At 44.0% G+C, this 22,882-nt stretch overlaps 1 protein-coding gene across 1 annotated transcript in view; it reads left to right on the top strand.

Moving 5' to 3' along the window:
* Nucleotides 1-1,020: 1,020 nt before the first annotated feature.
* lpgat1 (lysophosphatidylglycerol acyltransferase 1) overlaps nucleotides 1,021-22,882 on the top strand; it is a 29,441-nt gene continuing 7,579 nt past the window's right edge. The window contains exons 1-6 of the mRNA XM_079290448.1: nucleotides 1,021-1,492; nucleotides 2,124-2,376; nucleotides 11,235-11,353; nucleotides 13,442-13,537; nucleotides 15,423-15,702; nucleotides 19,327-19,453. Of these exons, the coding sequence (XP_079146574.1) occupies nucleotides 2,139-2,376; nucleotides 11,235-11,353; nucleotides 13,442-13,537; nucleotides 15,423-15,702; nucleotides 19,327-19,453 (860 nt within the window). The 5' untranslated portion in view covers nucleotides 1,021-1,492; nucleotides 2,124-2,138. The remainder of the gene's footprint in view (nucleotides 1,493-2,123; nucleotides 2,377-11,234; nucleotides 11,354-13,441; nucleotides 13,538-15,422; nucleotides 15,703-19,326; nucleotides 19,454-22,882) is intronic.

Genomic DNA, 22,882 nt, shown 5'->3' on the forward strand with positions numbered 1-22,882 from the left:
AGGACGCTCGGTAATGCAGATTGATGGTACACCCAAAGGATTTAACGTGTCATCTATACTCCATGAAGTGTAACACCATAAAGAGCCATCAGGGGGCAGAACATGGTCATTAAATGGACATCACTGTCTAAAGAGCACTAACATCTCGAATGTCAATTTCAGACATGTCTGAATAACAACTTTAATACATCAGCGTTTAGACTTTTTGATTAGATAGTTGCACGTGTTTGTTCCTACAGTGTAACATTTAATATCACCCTGTAGAATTATGACCTTAAGCTTTTCATATATCCGCCGACATTACTCTTAAATTCCAAACTAGCTTCAATTCCAACATATAACATAACACAAAATGTATGCGAACTCCAATATCCCACGCGTTTTCCGGTTAAAATGTAAGTAAATTCATTTGAACGGTGAACTCGCGCATGCACACTGACGTGACGTAACTTGAAAAAAACTCTGTCGGTAATGAGTCCGGATGATTTACAATGAAGTCATAGGATACAGTCACTGGATTAGGAAAGTGTTCATGTTCATGGATACTGAAACCATCAGCACTTGACATCAGTCTGCGCACTTAACCGCTACAAGCTGGCGTCAGGTGAACGGACACGAGCGTCAAGTGAGAAAGAATTAAAATAAAATTTACGTACCTTGTTTTCAAAATAAAACGTTTTGCTGAACATAGAATGCACATTTCCATACCACATTAAAACCAAGGAAATACAATTGTGTTTTATGGAATTCACTATTTAAGTTCCTTATTAAGTGATGAAGGTCTTGCATTGTCATACACATACGGGTCATATTATATGTCGTTATTATGTATTCAGTATTTCCTGAATAAATTCCTATCGCGACACCTTCCTACATTTGACGCTTTTATTTTGAAGGTAAAGAGGACTCACTTCCGTTGGGGCTCTTCTGATCTTTTGTGTACATTGGCGCTGTGTGACTCGAGGTCTGGAGGAAGATAACGGGTCCTATGCCAGCCTATAAACTAAAACATCGCTGTTCTTTGCACTTGATGTTCCTATGTCGGTTACGGTTTGCGTCCTTATAACCAGCTGCGGTGATTCCAGGCCCGGCCCGAACCGCCTCTCGTCCACACTCGCGGATGGGAGCCCAGTAGCTAGCTGAAATTGACGAAGACGATGATGATGGTGCATCAGTGGAATTATCCCGGTGTCTCCGACTGAGATGGAGCCAGCGACGCTCAAGTGGAGCTGCTTGCTAGCTAGCTAGCGAGCTAACGGTGCCCGGTTCACTATTACCGAGCAGCCCTGGATTACGTGAGCTAGATGGGCGCTACTGCAGCTCGTTGCAACGTTATCAGACAGTTACACCCATGAGAGACACTGACCATGTCGACTAGCACATGATGCTAACGTAACCGTTAACGGTTAGCTACACGTGACAGGTTTTATCTCATTTTCAACCATTAGATACATCTCTGGCCGTCCTTGGGTGCTTCAATTACATTAATTGGGTGAGTATGAGCCACCAGATTTTTGAATTACAGGGTCTGACTATAGTCTGGATGAGTCGCTTCGCAGCAGCTCCCCCAGACATCCTCGTTCACGTTTGGTGTTGTCTCCTGAAATACCCGAATACTTCAGTTTGTTAGCTGTATCTGTTATTTGTGTCGGTGTGTTTTCGCCATGGTGTTGCAGTCCACGGGTTGTCACACCCGAACATATCTCCTAACATCTGTTCCCGTTATGCTAACTCAGCTGCTAGCTAGCAAGTCATGAAGTGATCCCCCACGTCACGTGCGACTGGTCCTTTTATGGTCCTGTCTGTGCATTCATTACTTAAGGACTAGCTACAGCAGGCAAGTCACGAAAAATAAAATAGGCACATTTCAGAATAAAATAAACAAATAAATCCGAAGACAGCGTCCACGCGTGTCACATTTTGAAATTCCGTGAAATAGCCTAAAGACTCGATCCTTGGGTGTCCAGGGTGTAACGTTGGGATTATTTGCGGATTTGTATCCTGCTCCAAGAACTCTAGTTTGTTTACAGTAAGAATAACGAGTACACACACGCACATGACCTGTCTTCTGTCAAACAATCCCCGACCGAGATGCTAACAGTTCGCTGTGTGTCTTGTTCCAGACGGTGTGTGTCAGGATGGCACAGCTCTTGGACGGGTCCGGCACACTGGGCTGGGTTCTGCTCAAGTGTGTGATCCGTTTTGTGTTAATGCTTTTCAACAACTGTGTGGCCATCCCGTCCTACTGTTTGTACCTGGTGCTCCTGCAGCCGCTCAGAATATGGGACAGCACTGCTTTCTGGCACATCGAAGGAATCATGTTCAAATGGTTGCTGGCCATGGTGTCTTCATGGGGCTGGATCGCAGGTTACACAGGTAAGACTGTTAATGATGTGTATGTACACACACAGACAGCCATTGTTCCACGTGCTGCCTTTCATGCAAATATGTGTTTTGCATGCAGGACTCGGTGTTAATATCCTGATGCACGCACAAGATTGTTCTCAAACCGGTTAAGTTGCTCCTCCAGTTTGATTCTTGTGTTTACCTTTTGAGTATCGGAGACAAGCATCTGTTTCACTGAGAGGAAAAAAAACCTGACAATATCCCAAAAGCCAAGAAATTTGGTTAAAAACATTTCTGTTCGCTTCAAATATTGGTTTCTAACCCAAACAAAGATGGTAGCTGTAAAACATGTCTACATAATGAATACAGTGTGACCCAAAATGTAAACATTTTAAAATGAGTCTGAGACGGGGCTATAGGGCATATGACTGAATGATGACGAGATAGTTGAAGGAAAATGAATGAAATGCGTATCTTTGTTTTGAATCATGAGCAGCACAGCTGCTTGTTGCTCCACTTTCAATGGAGCGTTTCCATATGGTCAACATAACTTGCTGCTTTAACGGTGGAGTCATGAAAACGCCCTCATCCTGAAGTGCACAGTTTAGACTATTCCTATTTATTACAGTTAGATATGATAACATTTGTACTATGGGTGCACTGTTCAGCCTTTGCTAGTTCCAGCTCCTTAAATGTGAGGACGTGCTGCTCTTCTTTGTCATCAATGACAGTGAATGAATTACCTTTTTGGTTTTGGACTTTGGGGAAAACAAAACAAGACATTTGAACATGTCTCCTTCCACATATATGGTTTTGGTAATAATTTTACAGAGACACTACAACAAAACACACACAACTGACACGCATGATAGAAAACCAGCAGGATATCCTGAGTGCTTGTTTGTTGGTTCCTCTCCGCTGGCTGGTTGAATCTCTTGAAGGGATTCAGGCAGTCGGAGGTGTTTGGTTGCACAGAGCTGCGAGCAAAATGCTTACAAATTGCTAAGTGGTGAACACGGGGCACAACAAGGCATGCTGATTAACAATGCAACGAGTGCAGCCTATGGAACACCTGGTCTTGCGTTGAGTAACAAGTGTGACATTCTCTGATTGACAGTTTTAGGAAATGAGACACCATACGGCCATGTCATGCAAATGGAGGCTTAAGTTACATTTCGACTCTTGGATGTAACATACCTGTCATTTTCAATCTGGCACTTCTTGAATCAGTTTCATGAACTTTCATATAGAGCTGTGTGTTTCAGGCTTTGGTCCGTCCCACATGGGCTCCTTATTCTGAGCTAATGTGACTTTAGTCTGAATAGTTATCAGAATTTATGCTCTCTTTTTATTTTTGTTATTTTTTTATTTTTAGTTATTTTAATTTTGTTTGTCCAGCTACCGTGCGCCATCGAGCAGTGAGTTATTGGGCCACATGATCATTTTAAACGTCACTTCAATGCAGCACAATTTGTGGGCACAAGATAATGGGAGTTAAATTTTAACACAAAGTTAAGAGCCTCGAAATTAACTTTATTTAGGAAGCAGCAGTGGGTATTGTGTCATTTTACAATGAGTTACACTGTTTTATAAGATGCGCTCAGCTATGATGCACCGTAGGGGCATGGTGACACGCTACGCACAGCAATATCAGTCAAAATTATCATAATTGGATTTTTTCTTTTTTTTAAATCATTCATCCCCAGTTTAAAAGTTGTAAAGTAACAAATGACTAAAGCTGAAACAAAATACAATATTAGAGTAGAAATAAAAAGTTTTGCAAAATTGTACTGAAGTAAATGTACTGTGTTACATTCCACCACGTAGTTTGACTCATCAAGTGGAGGGTGAAGGTAAGAGTACCTGTGGCAGTGTGAGGTGAACTCTTGTTATTCTAGTACGTGTCATTCGACGTGTCTTGAACTATTAACTTGAAACTCGAGTCAGAGCTGTGCTCTGCATGCCGACAGCAGGACCGATGCATGTTTATGCCGAGAATACACACCAAGGAGATGAGATCAGACTGGTTCTTTAGGTGTAGATATTCTTGGTACGATGTGAAAGGCTGTATTATTTGATTTTAGGAAAGATTTCACTCGTGAGAAGCAATTTAGCGTATTGATGTTGCTCCAGGCGGATATTTTCCCCGTTGTTTCTGTAGAAATTCAGTCGTAGCAACCCAGTGAACTCTGAACAACTGAGCTTCATTCCTTTGAAAGATACTCATTTCCCAGTGTGTGTTTTTAGTTTATTACACTCCGGTAATAGCATTGTAACGACTGCTAACGTCAGATATTTGCATGTGATTGTTGCGCCATGTTGCTGTGGACTCAACGGCGTGTTTTTATGTTCTGCCGATTGTGCCTCTGTTCAGTCACCGGCACATTTAACATATTGTGGTGATTACAATTGGCAAGCCCACTTTGCAGGATTCATTTAGATCGTTTAAAAACTACAATTCTGAGATATGTCAGCTTCATGCGTCAAGAATGAATCATGCTGAAAAAAAGACATGTTTGTCCAACAGTTACACAAGTTAGCCACCCCGGGTATGAGCATTCAGCAGGAAATGGCGTTATTTAGTGGCATTACTGTTATGTGGTTACTTGTGTTGCCACTTGACCTAAACCCTCTTCTCCCATGTTGTTGACAAAAGCGCATGCAGGCTGATCAGCGTCCCACACACACACACAACAGTGGGCACAAACAGGATCTGTGAAGAGATCAGAGACGGTGATTTAGAAGATCGCAGACATTGTTTCCTGGTTTTGAGTTTGTTTCGATGAGGATGCATTGAGATCCAATCCCTCAACAGCAGTGCAGAACAGCTTCTCTCCTACCGTTCTGACCTTTCAAAATAAAAGCCCTAGACATGCACTGCATCAGGAGGCAACTCAACAAAATAGCTTAATATATGTTGCACGCTAAATATCTGGACCTGTCGGCGAGACAGTCTGTCAGTGAGCTACAGACACAGTGGCCCGTCAGTCATGTAGTTAGTCTCGTGTGTTGTATTCCTCTAAACCAGGAGACCATTTCTGTGTGTATGCATAAGTTAAATATCTTTTAAATGTTTTGGTACAACAACGATCAGATCTCACGAAGCAGTAGTGAGGGCTGGAGTGAATTCAATGTGTATCACCTCACTTTGAAGCTATAAAAGAAACTGCTCTTGGTTTGTTCCAGCCTCCGTGCTTCTTCTTCTCTGGACTGTGTGGGTGTGTGCAGATCACACTTGATTGACATCGCTCTTAATGTCCTGAATAATCTTATTTGCACCTGTTTGACAGACAATTTACAGTATTTGAAAGCTTTTATTTAGGGATGGGATACTTTTTTTTATTTTGCTTACAGCCTTTGGTAAAAGTTCCATGTGTGTAGTGCATGAAAACACACTACAGGACAAGATGCGCGTGCAGTCATGTTGTAAAAACTGCATCCCAGCACAGAATCATGGCACTGCAGCTTTGGGACGAGAGGCCGATCGCATCACTTTTGTTCTGAAGCCCCGAAACACGTTTGCGTAAATGGAGGCTGAATGTTTCATTCCCCCGTGCAATATTAATGTGGATGAACAACGCATTATGTGGTGAATCCATATTTTAATGTTGATGTAAACGATACAACAAACCTTTAGAAGCAACGGATGGTGTCAAATTAGCTTTTAACTTTTAATGAGGGCAAGAAATAACTGGCAAGAGAGCCATTTACTGCATTAGACCAGCCTAACGCTAACCCAAAAATAGAATTAGGGTTTAAAATCCTGAAAATAAAAGCAGTGTTCTCGCCTCTGAACCCCTGTGGGCGTGTCCACTGATTCTGCCATAACCACATTGCCCTATCACGGTTTCATAACCATTAGAATTGTAGAAGCTATGATATCTGTGGTGTCCTGCGAGGTTGGCGGCGCGCCAGCCGACCACCGATACCGGATTAGATGGTGAGCCTGCAAGCGTGGCTGTCGTGCTGCTGCGCTAACTGTGTCCTCTCTCAAAGACAATTTCCCTCATGTATTCCATCTGACAGATGACCCGTCTCTCTGATAGCGTTTGTGCCCGTCCCCCAGAACAATGGGGGACTCCAGCGCTCCTTATGAAATGACATTGCCTTCAGGGTCCGTTCGCCCAACACACCGCTGTCAGGTGTCACAGACGTGTCATTTTTCCAGAGGTATGCTCTTGATTCCCGTTCTCGTGAGAGTTGAGCTTATTCACATGTTCCATTTCTTCTTCTTCTTTTTTTTTTTTTAAATCGCTCCCTTGTGAGGCGTTGGAAGATTCCTAAGATCGCCGTGTCACCAGGTCAAAGTGCATTAGAGAAGCCGGAATGAACAATGATTAACATGTCGTCGCTTACATCCTGTATTCTATGCATCACCTCAGATGTAAATGCAGCTGTGGAGTGGGTTCTGTGATGTCTGCTAATGAACTGTTGAGTGACTTGCGTTGTGCGTTGGCGATACACGACTACGTCTGAACACGCAGATTAGCGAGCAGCAGGTAGAAAGTAGGTTGACTTTCAAGGTGGAACGAGACCAGCTTGCAACCTTTTGTCGTGAAGAACTGTCCTGTCAGCGAAACGAGTTTTCCTTTTACTGTGAGTCATGCAGAAATGGTGACTGGTGGCTTGATATGCCGTTTCCCCTGACAGCAGATCTTATACCTCATATCAACATAAAAGGCCTGCTATAGTTGACGCGTCGAACAGAGTTTAGTCGATTTATTTCAAGAAACCTCTTTGTTTGCTCGAGTGCATCGACACTGGAATTGTAGTCCTCGGATAACTTGGTAATTAAGAAGGTTATCATTTCCTGGTGATGATTTTCTCAGAGTGAAAGGATTCATTGAAGATGCGCTACAGATGTCACATCTCTTAGCAGCGGCCTCAGTTATCTGCTGTTAGCTTAGCTGCTGTGGAAAAGAAGAAGAGGAGGAACTCATCACGGATGAATATTGTTTATGCCGAAGTACCATGCAGCATAGTATGTTACAGCAAGTTCTTCACAATAGTGATGAAACCATCACGTTCATGGCTGTGTGACCATACCGTACGCTGGACTACTGCTACAAAGACTGCTGCTCGTAAAGGAGCAGAAACACGGCTGTCTTTGTGTACTCATAGGTTGTGTAATGCCTTTATTCATTTCCCCGGATAGCTTTTGACGACCCGACAGAGCGTGAATGGCCTTTTCTGTACAAAGACAGAGACAGAACCAGAGTAAGAGCAAGAAAGTGAGCTTTTACGGTCAAGAAGAGGTGGGAGCTAAATAAAACATCTGTGTGTTTCTCTGTGTGAGCCTTTGTTTGTCTGTGACTCGCTCTTTGATTCTGAGGGACGGACACGAAAACCTAATATTAATCATCTTCAACCACAATGTGGAGTCATGTTTTGCACAGCAGGAGAATGTTGTGGTCCTTTTAACTTCGTATTTCTTGTAGCTGTATGGTTTTGTGTCGGTGTCTTGTCACCAGCAAAAAGCCATAAACCAACTTCCACAATGCCGTGGAGGCATTTACACCATCAGTAAACTCATATCTCACAGTCATGGACGACTTTATGGCCTTTGTCGAAGCCCTGTGAAGAAAGACGTCTGGTATTAAATGCATTATAAGGAAACAAAGGTTGAATATCCAGCAAACAATTAGATTTTGCTTTCAAAATACAAAGTCAAATGAAGATTTTTAAGACCACCTGTTTCTAAAGCATCTACAAGTGAATCTGCATTATTTTTAATAATCCCTACACGTGTACATAGTGCTTTTATCCGTTAACTATTTGTGACGGTCACATGATCGCACGGACCAGGTTACAAAACTTAAGAGGTGCACTGATGCAACGTTTGCCTCACACTGGAGTCGGTCAGACCCGCCCAGAACTGTGGGGATTCCCAGCAAACAATTGCAGCTCCGGTGCTGAAGCTTTTCACCTCCGAGGGTTCTCCGTTAATATGCAGAGCTGTTGAAGTGCGTTTCAATTGCAAAGGCAGCTCATGTGGTCTACAGGAGGGCCGTTGTCGTTTCTTCCTTTTGTTTGCAGCTCCTCTGTGTGTCCCATCGACGCTAAGACACAGATGAATGGTTAGTAGAGGAGCCTGTGTGCTCTGAGGCATGATGGTGGAGGTGCTGATGGAGACGCTGGTCAGTGTCTGCTTTGGTCAAGTAGAAGCAAAGCATCACTGAAAGTTATAACCAGAGGTTCAACGATTAAACGCATAGTAGGCCAGGCCATCAGTAGTTTTTATTCAACGTTGATGTGTTCAATGATTCAAAGCTTCTCTAATATGATTTAACATTGATTCAGTTCAGAGTTAATAGACTTCGTTGTTGACATTTGGCTTTTTGCCGATGACTGGATGTTGTGTACCTCGGTTCCTCTGACAGTGCTCTTATATTTTCAGCAGTGCTTTATAGATGTATGTACATTTTAAATAAGCTTATGACTTTAGTGATTTACCTTCAACCGGGTGCTTTGGAAGAACAGACTGTATATAAAAAGAAGTGGACCTAGCTACCGTTTTGGCGGTCACTTTTCTTTTTAGTTTCGGTGACTATATTTGGACGAGGGGGAGGAGCTAGGGATGGATGTGCTTTGCTTTGATTCCATCTCTAGTGACAGCTCACCGTGATAACAACCTGTCAATCACAAGGTAGCCACTAAAGCGCACCCTTGCTTTTTTGGCTGTTTTACTTTAATGGAACGATGATTTATAGACTGAAAATCATGCTGTGTTGAAGAAGACGTGAAACTATGAAGAGGTTTCTGACAGATAACTCCTCCTTTCAACTTAGCCAGAAAGGCCTTCCTCTTGTCCGCTTTTTAAAGCGAGCGACCATCCAAGAGAACGGCGCCATCCGTGATCGAGCCGTACATGACGGCACAGTAGGGCTGGGCGATAAATCGATTTAATCGATTAATTCGAATGTGTGCTTTAAGGCGATGTGTTTTATTGAAAATCGAGAAAATCGCCCCCACCCCTCCCCCCCGTTGGGTTCCCGTAGTAGAGTGCGCGCGCATTGTTTACAAACTAAAACAATGGCGGCCAGCAGCTTCACTGCTGGCCGCCGCCGCCGCCACCTCACAACAACAACCCAGCATTTTGGAGACATTCACCAACTGTACTCCGCATGAGAAGAAGAGTGCCCGGTGGAAAGCCATCACGGATGCAGTCGCGATGTATATCGCAAAAGATATGGTGCCCATATACACCGTGGAAAAGCCGGGGTTTATTCACCGTCTCAAAGCTTTGGACCCCAGGTACGTGCTACCAAGCCGTAAACATTTTTCTGACGTTGCCTTGCCTCGGCTGTACAATAGTACACGCCAAAGGATCTCTGCGGAGCTGGAGGGGATGTCATTCTACTCCGCAACAACTGACCTGTGGTCCAGCAGGTTGACCCAGACACCGATCCACTTGACTGGTGGAAGCGTCACCAACTTAACTTTCCAAGGCTAAGTACTTTAGCAAAGAAATACCTCTCTGTGCCAGCTACAAGTGCCCCCTCTGAGAGGCTTTTCAGTGTGTGGGGGGGGCATTGTTACATGCCACCGTGCATGCCTGAAGCCAGAGGTAGTAGACAGGCTTGTCTTCCTGGCAAAAAATATTTAGAAAAAACATGCACTACTGTTTAATACTGTTGGTTATGTTGTGAATGCACTTGATTTTGTTTACATGCACTTATTTACTGTGCAAAATATGTTATGTTGATGTTAGATCAGATGTTGCACTTTTGAAAATGTGAATGTTAAAGGGTCACATACATTTTATTTCATGCTGTGTTTGTATCAGTGTATTCAGTTAGAAAAGCTTACTGTAAAAAGTTACATTTGCACAGTTGTTTACAATGGAAGGCTACTATTTAATGCCATTTAATGTTATGTTTAATTTAATTTTATATTTAAATGATTCAGGCAAACAAAAGAGTGACCAAATACTTTTTGTATACTACAGGCACCTTTCTACAATGTTCAGGTTTTGTTTGCACTTTATTTTTATCAACCTACTTGGGAAAATCATCACAAAATAAAAGAAAAAATTGTTTTCAACAGCTTCTGTCATCTGCAAAAAATTTTGGGGGAAAAAAATCGATTAAAATCGTGAATCGGATTTTTTGTAAAAAAATCGGAGATTTTTTTTTTAGGCCATATCGCCCAGCCCTACGGCACAGTGTGCGGATGATTGTTCAGATGATCAGAAGGATTTGAAAGTCTGGTTCTATGAAATTAAATGACGCACCATCCCTTTGTTCTTTATTTTTTCTTGGACCGTTTCCTCTGCTCTGCTCAGAGTGGTCAATAGTGAGAGTGATTGTGGTGCCGTTTCCTGAAACTCGCTTCTCCTTTCTCAACCACACGGCAAACATTTTGTCATTCCCTTTCAACACGGATTAATACGCATGACTACTAATCTAATACAGAAAACAATGCCTAAATATCTACTACCTACTTGTGTAAGCACGGGAATACATGTTTGCTCTCTGATCTTTGTCGGGAGGATATGCAGATCACACAGCAGACGGTTTGTAATGAGGGAGTGTCGGGACGATGAGTCGGTCAGATATAAAGGGTGTAACATTCACCGTTGATATACAAATTGGATTTCAGTGTTTGTATACCAGAGATCTCTTACTTCAGTCCATTTGAATTGTTTTGATGCAATGAACTGGCTGACTCCAAGGTGTTTAAAGCAAACTTGTTGCCACCACTAAAGAGTTTGTTTGTATTTACGTTGTATGTTTATTACTTTGCAGAACACCTTTAAAACCTCGTTAACAGTTTTCAGTGAAATCTGGTGGAAAGAGTTTTTAATTTAGATCCGGATCAGTGATTTCAAAACTATATAATTTACCACCTTGTTTAACCGTAAGTGTCTTATTTCTTTTTCCTTGAAGTAACGGAGTGGGGTGACGACGTACGGCCCATCTCTGAAGACGAAGCCATGGTCATCGTCAACCACCAATCCACAGGAGACGTGTGCACCCTCATGATGTGCCTGCAAGACAAGGGCATGGTAAGACCAGAGAGAGAGAGAGACGTGTTGCCTCATTCTATCCCGTGTTTGGAAATCCAGAAATAGTACCTCAAGATTGAACAGGGACACGTCGGAGTAAATACCAGCCATGCAGATGTTTTAAACCTGCAGGATGTTCGGCATCATCTGTATTGTGCTCAACAGGCTGCTGCCTGGGCGTGTTTGTGTGTCTTTTTCACTGCAAACGGGGAGTTCCTGAAGAATTGCACACATTGCTCGAAAAACACTCTTAACGTTGAGTCCACACTGCCGGCCTGAGAAGCGTTGTGACTGCTGCCTCTACATAAAGTCGGCCTTTTATAATGGCCCGACTGTTTCATTTCATTATAAATGTGAATATTTATTTGAGACATTTGTACATTATGATAATATTCCCAAATTTAAAGCCAGTACTTATTATTCATTGATGGAGCCGTGCAAGTGCAACACTGTCAAGCAGATGCTTCAGAATCAAAGCCTGGTATTAACATATGAAAGGATGCTGTCCACAGAAAGATGCTGGAGGGCTTTTATTTTTTTAAAGGAAACAGGACGTGTTGAGTTAAAAATAAAAATGTCCTTTTTCTCTCCAGATGTAGACATCTGAACTGTGGTAATGTTGCTAGTATGATGTCAACATACAGTAAAAGATCATTTTCACTGTCTAGTTTTTGTCAACCGTGCACGTCGCACGTAAAAGATGGACAAGACCTCGGTTTTCTAGAAGAGAAGCAGCTGAAGCAGCCCAGCCTCACCTGAGCCACACTGCACACACAGGTAGTGTGGCTCAGGTGTGAGCTGAAGCTAATTGTTTGTTTTAAGAATGGTTGTTAACACAGGCCTCAGTTATCAGTTTGTGTAGCCAAAGGATGGTTGTTTATGAGTAGTTTTAGTATCGCCGGAGTGACGGGACGATGCGTTTTTCAAGTCAAAACAGTCGAGACGGACGGCTTCGTAAGCCAGTGCTGCGGTTTGCTGCATTCAAATTACGAACTCTGAGTTGGAGCACACAGCAGAGCCTCTCGGCAGCCGGCAGCAAGCGTGCAAAGGTTTGAGGGTTGGCTGCTTTGCATTCTTTCACACTGATCATTTTCAACATGGCAAGGGAGTGAAACATGTCCAAACATCAGCACACACACACACACACACACACACACACACACACACACAAGCCCTTTAATGGGATACTTTGTACACTTAAGAGTTCATGTGGGGTTGTCTGGAATGGTAAACAAATACATTTAAACATAACATCTGTGTTGCGTAATCACATGTATGAACGCACAAAGTTAGCTATCAGAGAGAATTTGAGCCGAGAAGCTTTTTTGGGGGGAAAACAATTTCCTTGTTTGGTCGTAAGACATAAACAGAGAGAAAAGTGTTGATATTGAAACTTATCGGCATTCATTTGAACAGGAAGTCCGACTGGGGCAAAACTACAGCAGCTGTTCTTCAGGCAGGAATGGCAGCTCACAACAAGATGTACAAACCCCATACTGTTGAGTGTCACGTTATAGCTGTGTTGACTGATTCGCTTTTTCTTCAGTTTTAATTCGACATTGTTGGGGGCTCAGCTGCTGAATTGTTGACGTGTAGCCACGGCACAATAACACACATACGTAGCTTCTTTTCCTCAAACGTACCTTCAGCAGCAGACGTGAGTTTGAAAAGTCACGTTATCTGCTCACTTTTCACTCTTCGCACCATATTCACAACGCGCAGCTCGCTGTCCTGCCATTCAAAGCCTGCTGGAGATTGGCTGTGAACTCTGGGACGGTGGCGGCAACTGTGTTGTGTGTGTTTTTTTGTTTTTTGGCTGAGGTTGGCACAGCACTGGTTCTGCCTAGCTACACTGCATAAACATGATGACATGATCCGCCTCAACAACTGCATCCCTGGCCCAGTTTATCCTCTTAGCACTGAAAGGACAGTTAGCCAAAGCTGCGTGGTCGCAGGTCATGAGGGTGGAAGTGCTCAGAGGGCCGGTATCAGCTGTGGACGCTGGAACCAAAGCCCTGTGCTTTTGATTACAGGTGAATTTTGGGGATTTTCATTTTATTTCTCCCTTTTTTTTCTTCTTTTTTTTAGGTGGTACAAAAAATGATGTGGTTGATGGACCATGTGTTCAAATTCACCAACTTTGGCCTAGTGTCCCAGATCCATGGGGACTTCTTCATCCGACAGGTAAGAGACCCACAACTGGTACTTTTAACACTGTGAGAAATGTTGCAGTGTTTTTATTGTCACGCCTGTTATTTGAACATTACATGCGCTGCATCACATTAACACTACACATACTAACATCCAGCTGTGAGGCAGGGGTTTGTTTTGGTCTGTATATTAGCCTCAAGGCTACATTGTCAATTGTCGCTGGTACAAGAAAGCCTATTTTCCCCTCGCATGTCAACACCTTGTTTCCCCTGAAGGTTTCAGGATAACAACAACGTAGACCTTTCAGGCCATCGTTATTTCAACCTCCTGGCTACTGCAGGCCTGTTTTTACTGCGCGCTGCAAAGCGGAGTCACTATCCATCTGCTTGTCCCAGCTGGACAGCAGATAGGTTGGGGGGGATTCCTACGGCCCGGCCGTCCTCTGAGGAGGATAACAGCAGTGGACAGTGGTCGGGGTGGGGGGGGGTGGCTGCCGATGTTTGTGCTTGTGCCCTCACACGTTTTGAGCTGCAAAAAAACCCACAGCCATGGCAAGGGGGAATTACATTTTTTTTTTTTTTTACGTCATGGAAATGCTTTGCCGTGGAATTTCACATTGGGCTCTGTGCCGAGGGTGAAGCACCCTGAGCCCGCTAACAGACAGACAGACAGACAGGCGGGCAGGAGTGGAGGGCCGTGAGCGGGCCGGGCCACCTCTGCCATCTCCCCTCTCTGTGATCCCCTCTGGCATCCTTGTGTGTGCATTCTTGACATCCTTCCCCCAGAATACTTCACAGCCAGCATCTGGCCCCGCCTCCCAAGCATCTGCTATCCACTCAGGATGTAGCATCACCATGCACGGCACAACACGGCAGGCTTTGATGGCCCCAGCACACGTACTTGTTGCACACGTCTGTAAATGGACTTTTTCTACTTCAAATTAGACGCATTCTTCGAGTTAGTGATTCATGTTGTTTTTTATCTAAAGGATGTAGAAGGCTGATTCCATGTTTATATTCTGAATATAGCAGCTGTTGACATTTTCTGGTTACAGTTCAGCCACCTAGTTAGACAGAATCCTCACTGGAGTAAAGTAAAAGTGGTACAGTCAGGTAATAAGTGTGAGTGCATATTTATTAACACATGTGATGAATAGATGGTTCAAAAATCCCTGCTGCGTTCAGTTAAACACACCCGTGTTTGTGCATAGAAACAGTTGTCATGAGAAACAACCTCAAGGAATTTCCTTTTTTATTTGAACTGAAGATGGTTACAACATGTGCAATAATCACATCAAATGCATCAAAAGCCCATAAGAACAAATGAGCTCATATGTATGCATATAGATGAAATAGACTGTCGCCTATAAGATCTCCTTTCCGTGCCGCAACGACACACATCAAGCGCTGCTATCCATAACTCATAATAATTCATGTTGATGCATCATGAATAATGTTGGTGTAGTATTCCTTAATTAATGTGTAATTTAGGATTTCTGGGGGGGAATGCATATACTGAAAAGAACGCTCACTATGTATGCTCACATGTGGCTGCATGTCACATGACACATGCAGAGTCCAGCCCGGCTCTGCTCATGCTTTCAACATTGGCTTCTGACCGAGCATAACTAAAAATCAATCCCGCTCCTCTTCGTACTGCTAATGCTCTTAATGTTGTCACGGCCGTCGTGTTTTGCATCCGTTTCAGTCGTGTCGTTAATGCTGCTTTTAAGTGCTCAACAGTGTCTACACAACATCTAACTTGTGTTCGCTTGTTTTTTATTAGTTTGTATGCTGACAACAAACATCCATCTTGTTCAGTTAAATGAATTCAGCCCTTGGCCTCGATCCTTTTTTTGTTTCAAACTATAATTGCTTGCATTTTGCATTTTCTCAACGTCTTTCTGTTGTTCCCGCAGGGTAAAGCTTACCGAGACAAGCAGCTGATTTACCTGAAGGATCACCTAGAGAAATACTACCACAGCCGCGACAGGAAGTGGATAGTGCTGTTCCCGGAGGGCGGCTTCCTGCGCAAGCGGCGGGAAACCAGCCAGCTGTTCGCCAAGAAGCATTCTCTGCCCCACTTGACCCACGTCACGTTGCCTCGTCTCGGGGCCACGCAAGTTATCCTAAAAACCCTGTCGGCCCATCAGGAGAACGGCAGCGTGGGCAGCGAGACTGGGACCCCTAACCAGACGGGTAACTAGCCCACATTCAACCTTTTCTGATCAAATTTTGTTTTTTTTTCCTGGAATATTTGTGGGATCTATGAAGTTTATTATGTGGGCTGGGTTTTACGACCGTAACATGTTTTTTAGTAAGTTTCTCGCCCCTTTTATGTCTTGATTGGAGAGTAAGAAGTAGATGCAGGTGGGGAATTGCATGCAACACGTCCTCAGCTGTACATGATTTTGATTGCGTTGTTCCTTGAAGCCCGAGGCCACCAGGTGCCCCTCTTCCCTCAAAATGAACCTTCAGTAATCTTTCACTCGGTTTCAGTCTCGTGTTCATCTCAGTGGCTCATCGCATCTTAAAATGAGACAAAACTGCACGCTAGCTCTCTTTGCTTTGAGGTGATTTTTCATTTTCAAATTGTCATGATTCTGCAAAAAACTGACTGATTTGTTGTTTTTGACGGCTGTGGATCTGAACTTTGAATGGATTATGAGTATTTTGTATTAAGACACTTGATTCACTAAACACATGTGAGCTTCGGATTGAATTTGGAGGTGTTCTTTGAAGTTGCGGGATTTTTATTTTCATATTGATTGAATGTTCTGGAAAAAATGATATATTTTGTCTTCCTTTACTACAGTCTCTGTGAACTGTAGCTCATGACAGAATGTGATCATATGTTGGCTTGAAGGCCACGGACGAAGCATGTTTCACACATGAAGCATTAAATCATTGCCTCTGTCCTCTGGGAGTCCTGTTTTAAATCATAGGGGACGTAACGGGTGACATGCAGAGAGCTGCGAGGAATTGCATCAAAGTCCCTGAAACCCCGCTGGTTATTTGCAGGAGTAATTTTTCCGTCTAGACACCAGCCTCAATCACAGCCAGTGAGCGGGAAGATAACTCTACAATTAACAGCCTTTGAGAGGGAAATTTGGGTGGAACACGATTTTTCCACCAATACTGCTCATGGTTTAACTCGGCAACAGGATCCAGATGACACGGTAAACCCGCTTCTTGGAACCGTCCCCAGCAAACAGCATCGCGTTCAAACGGCCGTAAACACACGGATGCAATGAGTCCACCCAGCGGTCTCTGCTGGCTTTTGTTCAAAATCCATTTTAAGGATTTGCTGTGTTAATAGTGATTTGGAGAGACTTTGGACCGGCACTATTGAGGACGTGGCTCAGGGTCTTTAGACTTCCACAAGTCTGCTAACGCAGCTCTGTGTCCAACGGCCTCAGCACTAACGGCAAGAGTCTGTCTGTTCGTCCCTCCGCAGGACGGACTGTCAAACCAAAGCAGTGTTTCTTAATCAGCTGTCGTAAAAACGGAGATAAAGACGAGAACTGCTTTATTTATGTGCTAAATTTTATGCTGTGTGTGCAAGTTTTTGTTTTGGCTTTTCTGCAAATTTAGCACGAAGACGGTACAAAGTCACTAACGACAGCAGATGTTTTGTTTATAACCTCTGGCACGAAGGGGATTTTAAAAACATTTTTAGCGTTTTAGTGGTGTCACAATATATATTTCCCTGCTTTGGTGTAGTTCCAGTTCATAGCCCAGTTCTTCCTTTTTCTCCCTGTGTCCTTTGGTCTCTTCCAGCCGCTCAGGAGAAGAGGAAGCTGGTTGCTGCAGTAGAGCTCGTCCTTCTACTTGAATCTAGCTAATGGCATTAAAACCAAGGGCACTATACTGTGTGTGTGTGTGTGTGTGTGTGTGTGTGCCTGTGTGCCTGGCTGATGAAAGACACGGCTCTGTCTGCCTCTGATGCTCTGCAGAGGTGCCCAGAGCTTGCTGACTCACTCAAGAGACAAATGGGCCACTTGGAGGAAATATAGGATTTGATGTAAATGTGTGTGTCGCTGTGCATCAGCCGCGCAATGTCAACTGGGCTACATTCAGCGCTGATACGAGGCACACGGGTCACCAGTGAAGCTCGCAGAAAGTCTCCGTGTGCAGCTTAGACCGATGAGGTTTCATGTGTTTATAAAACTGTGTTTGCAGCTGGCAGGTTTGCAAAGTCCGTCGCTGTGAGTCATTGAGGGTGGGAACGGAGCTCCGTGTGACCCAAAGGTAGATGTGTTTTGATAGCGCCAACCAATCAGAGGCGGTTTCTGTCCACGTTTAGTCAGTGGGAGGGGACATGTGTGGGTTTCAAGTGTTGTAATTGGCCCGTGGAGTGGCCTGATGGGGAGCCAGATATCTGCCAGTGTGTTTCCTTCCTCAGAAGGACAGGGCCTCTCTGATGCCATTTTTAATTACGGCGGCTGCTGTTGTTACAGTATTGTTTGTCACAGCACACGGGGCACCAGCGAGACCTTGGCTCGGGGCCCCGTTCGTTGGCCGCCCGCTCACAGGAGACGATGGCTGCCTTTCAACACACTTGGACAGACTTCTAGATCAAATTACCCACGCAGGGATAGCTGTGGTGGTAGCCATTCCCTCCAATACTAAGGATGCCTATCAAGTCACAGTAACAGTGATATACATGAGCCAGCAGCATGTTTCTAGTTGTTGTTGTTGTTGTTGTAACCAGTATAATACTAAGTGAACCACGGTGTGCATTCATTCAAAGGACTTGTGTCATTCATGTCCTCACTTTGCATGCTGGTGATCAGTATAAGAAGTGGTAGAGACCACCTTCCTGTTGCTGCTGGTAAAAATACATAAGTAGCTAACGGGAATAAACAATTACTTCTGATCTTTTATTAGGAACACATCAGCCTCAGGCCGCGAGCTTGGTTAGCATTTTATTGTGAATCTGTGATATAATAGATTTTCTGGAAGCGTGTAAACATCCAATATGATCACAAAGCCTTATAAAGTCTTGCTCTGTCCGTGCCGACTGAGGCCGCTGGTGTTTACTCCTTTTACATTTGACGAGCTTGTTCAGCTTAAAGGAACACGCCGGCGTTTCGTTAATGCACTTGTTTGCCGTCAAAGCCCACAATCTGGTGTTAAGGGTGTTTCATACCTGCGCGTTCAGCACAAAGACAGATCTGGGATTTGCTTAGAATAGATCCGCTTGATGCGAGGGGAAACGTGTAGCTTCTGCCGAAAGTAAAGAAATATGTCTTTCAGCAGTTTTATGTTGGTGGATCAGCTCTCGTTTGTTTTCTCTCCACTCCCAATAGTCACACACATTGACACACTGAAGTAATGCCAACCTTATTTACAACCGGTAAGAGGTTTAATATAGAGAAAATACGACATATGTTTGTGTTTACATGCAGGTGACCCTGCGTAATGTGTATAAATACACACACACATGTTTAGCATTCCCTCTGGTCAACCTTCGTCCTTCTGTCTTCTTTCTTTTCCATCTGTCATCTTCTCTTCCTTACCCTGCCGCTAGGCTTTAATTTGATTTGTTTTGTGGTCATTTAGTGGTATGATAACATGACATAAAGGATTAGCTTGTGAGGTGAAAATGATTCTGTTGCTGTGACTGCCCGCCACTGCTCTTAAGCTGGATGACCAGGGTTCATTGAAGGGCCGCTGAATCTCTCCCAGCCGTGTGTCCTTCCCCCTCACAGCCTCGTTGGCTGAGGCTAAACGAGAAGGCTCTCACCGTGTGGATTATTTGAGTATGCCGTCCTGAGAATGTGTCCTAACTTCCTGTATTTGTGTTTCCTACCGTGGCAGGTAATAAACGTAAAGGCCTGCAGTGGGTCATAGATGTGACTATAGCTTACCCCAAAGCCAGACCCATGGACATCCAGACCTGGATCTTTGGCTACAGACCTCCTACAGTCACGCATGTACACTACAGGTAAGAATAAAATATACATTTCGTCATATGAGGAATGTATACGACCAGAGAGTCACAACCCAGGTCGATAACTGAGCTACACTTTGGTACACAGAGACTTTGAGACTCTGAGTGTGACTCACATTAGCAGCGTTCACTTGTTTTCGATGGAGAGCTTTAGGTTCATTCGCCCACTGATAACACAAGTTCACTACGGACGAACCCACCTTGCATACCTCGTGAGTCAGCAGAACACGCCTGACTTTAAAGGCTCCCCGTGGAGTTTCAGACCTCTAGTAGCGCCTAGAAGCTGCTTTTCTACGACTTGTTTTATCTCATTTCTAAGCACTGAATGTGACTGATTATTGTGTTTGAGGCAAAACACGCATAGGAGAAAGTAGTTGGCGATATTGCATTGTTTTAAGTACACGTTTGCTTGAAATGTAACGATAAGGGGGGAAAAGTAGGTTGTAATACAAAGTAAACACACAGCCCATCCTGATATTCTGTTGCCAAGAATATCACTTCTCTAATACAGCGAATGCCTTTGCCCCTCCACGTTGTCCTGCCGTGTCCTCCAGGTTCCCCTCTGTTGCTAATCCACACCACTCGAGGATACGATGGAGGTGGGCCAGGATTAGATCTTCTGTAGGCTCTGCTCAGGATAAACGTGGCCCTCTGTGCATTGTCTTGACAGGCTAGATCATAAGTGATGTAACTGAACTCAAGCAGCAGTCATCTTGACCAGCTGTGTGTGTGTGTGTGTGTGTGTGTGTGTGTGTGTGTGTGTGTGTGTGTGTGTGTGTGTGTGTGTGTGTGTGTGTGTGTGTGTGTGTGTGTGTGTGTGTGTGTGTGTGTGTGTGTGTGTGTGTGTGTGTGTGTGTGTGTGTGTGTAAAAGGGCAAAGTTAAAGATGATTTACGATCTCTGGTTTCCTGGCTCCTCTCTTGATGCGTCTCCTCCCGCGTGGGCTAAAGCTGAGCACTCATTAAGTCTAATTAGAAGAGCAGAGGATGCACTGGTCCCACCCCACCGCTGAGACTCTTTAATCAGCCATTGACACAATCAGCAGCTCTGCAGGCCGGGGCGGGGGGGACAGACAGGGAGGCACCCGACCAAGCTGAAGGCCCAGCTGTTCCTGTTACAAGTGTGCAAAGTGTGAAAAAAGGGGACAGGATTCCCTGTCTTACTGTGTGTTTGAGAGTGTGTCACGCCTCTTCATCCCCTTCTATTGTTTCTATTACGATAACCTCTGAAGTCATCGTGTTCTCACAAAACATTCCCGAAAAGCGAAACCTCACATGCAGCGTCAGGGCAGCGACGACGAGCAGAGTGTCAGCTGCCGGCTCTTGTTGATGATTCAGTGTGTTGAATCTGCAGCTGGCACACTGTGTGTATTACAGCTCCCTGATTGGATGTTCAGCTCTGCAAATTGGTGACTTCATCCATTTAGTGAGGCGTCTTCTTTTTTTATTTGTCGTCTTCTTTTGTTGTTCTGCATGCAGAAGAAGACCGTTTCACCAGATTTGCATTATCATGAAAATGGTTGGCTAGTTTAATCTTTGTTAGATGCTTGGTCTTTTTTTTTTTTTAATACAGACTACTGACTAGTTATCCTTTACTGGGCTGCATACATCACTACTGCGCCTCGACTTCAAACGTGCCGCTCAGAATTTGAGCAATATTCTAGATGAATCCACTTCTTTTTTTTTTTGAATACTTCCACCTCCCTCCTCCTCTCGCTGCCTCCACACCTCAGCCCTGCCCTCCCTCTCTCGCCGTGTCTCCTGCCCTCCCTCCACATAATCTCAGCCTTCCAGATCGCGGCATCATAAGCCCTCTGTGAATGGCAGATGGGAGAGCTAGGTGGGTGTACAGAGGCAGAGCGAGGGCAGTAGTGGGTGTTAAATATGTTGAAATGCTTTTTCTTTTAAAGGCACCATCTCCTCTCTTTCTTTCTCTTTTTTTTGTGCCGCTCTGTGCGTTTCTCAAAGCTGCTGCTTGAAAATATCTAAACGGTGATTTGTTGTCTTGAGTGTAGCTGCACACCTGCCTTTCTCTCCGAGACGAGGCACGAGTTACCGCTTTAAGATGTCTGAGGCAGCTCTTTGTAAAAAGGTTGCAGGTTAATCGTTACTAGATGTAAATCTGATGCGACATTTCCTACTTTTCTTCACTTTTTTTACCATTTTTTAAAATTCCTGAGGTTCATTCAACACCTCCCCTCGGATTAATATCTCTTACACGTGTGTTTTACCTGTGAGTGTAATTAGTACCTTTATTGTTAGAGATAATTGATGAGTAGACGGGTTTTCTTTTTCCAAAGCTCAGGGTCTTCAGAGGACATCTGATGCCAAAGAAACTCATTGCAGGAGTGATTCCCCCCCCCCCATGTTTACGCTGTTCAATAGATGGGTGGAAGACATGAAAGGCACTGAAATTACTTAACCGAAAAAGCAAATGCCTTAGAAGTGAACTTGAATTGACTTTAGTTTTTGGTTTGTTACACAGAGACATCTGGGGAGACATCTTTAGAAACTGTGGGGCCGGCCCTTTCAAAAGATACTTGGCAGGTGATTGGATGAATCATCTTTTCAATCAAACTCCTGCATATGCAGGTCATGAGAAGAGCAAACGCATCTTTTCCATCAAAGTCTTCGGTCGGTTAGTTGTTGTTTTTTTGTGTAACTTTGGTGTTTTTAAAGGATTTGTCCTGATTCGCCTAAAGAGAGAAAATGAATATGTGTAGACGATACAGTTTGTGTCCTACTTCTTTACTCTGAAACAGACTTCAAACATGCTCGCTCATAAAGATCAGGGTGCGCTGACATCTGTGTGGCTATAAAGACAGCACAGGTCATGTCGTCCACGTCTCTGACGGGGGTTTTATGGCCGCCTCGGTCTAACCTCTGCACTGATAAGAGGTCGATGCTCTCAAACCCTTGTTAACCTCCACGCGGTCACAGGGACCAGGTGAGAGGGTGCTACAGATCAGGATAGCACTTTCTTAGTAAGATGGTGTTTAGTGGCAGTTAAGCTGTTTGAATTTAATATCTCGTGGGCGGTCTGCTTTAACACTACACATTTCACATTTCCCGTTCAGTTGTTTACTTTATGTTTCACTCTCTTAAAGTAAACTTCGGTTTTAGCCACTGATGTGACATCACAGAGGCATCAGTGGATTATATATTACTTTAAATAAAGTGTTGTTTCTGTTGTTACTCAAACACCTGATGACAACCAGACACTAGTGCACATGTAACACATTTGTGTGAGCGGAGGCTGCTGTCAGTTGTTTCTAACTGTAGAACATAATGAAAATGTTTCATCAGTCACCAGAAATACTGCGACAGCTCATTAAAAGCTTCTCTTTTTCTTTTTTTTACGTCTTTCTGTGAAGTCATGTCCAAACTATCTCCTGGAACATGGACAGCTTTGAGCGAGAGAAGAA

This window comes from Melanostigma gelatinosum (assembly GCF_949748355.1).
Source record: "Melanostigma gelatinosum genome assembly, chromosome: 19".
Taxonomy (NCBI): domain Eukaryota; kingdom Metazoa; phylum Chordata; class Actinopteri; order Perciformes; family Zoarcidae; genus Melanostigma; species Melanostigma gelatinosum.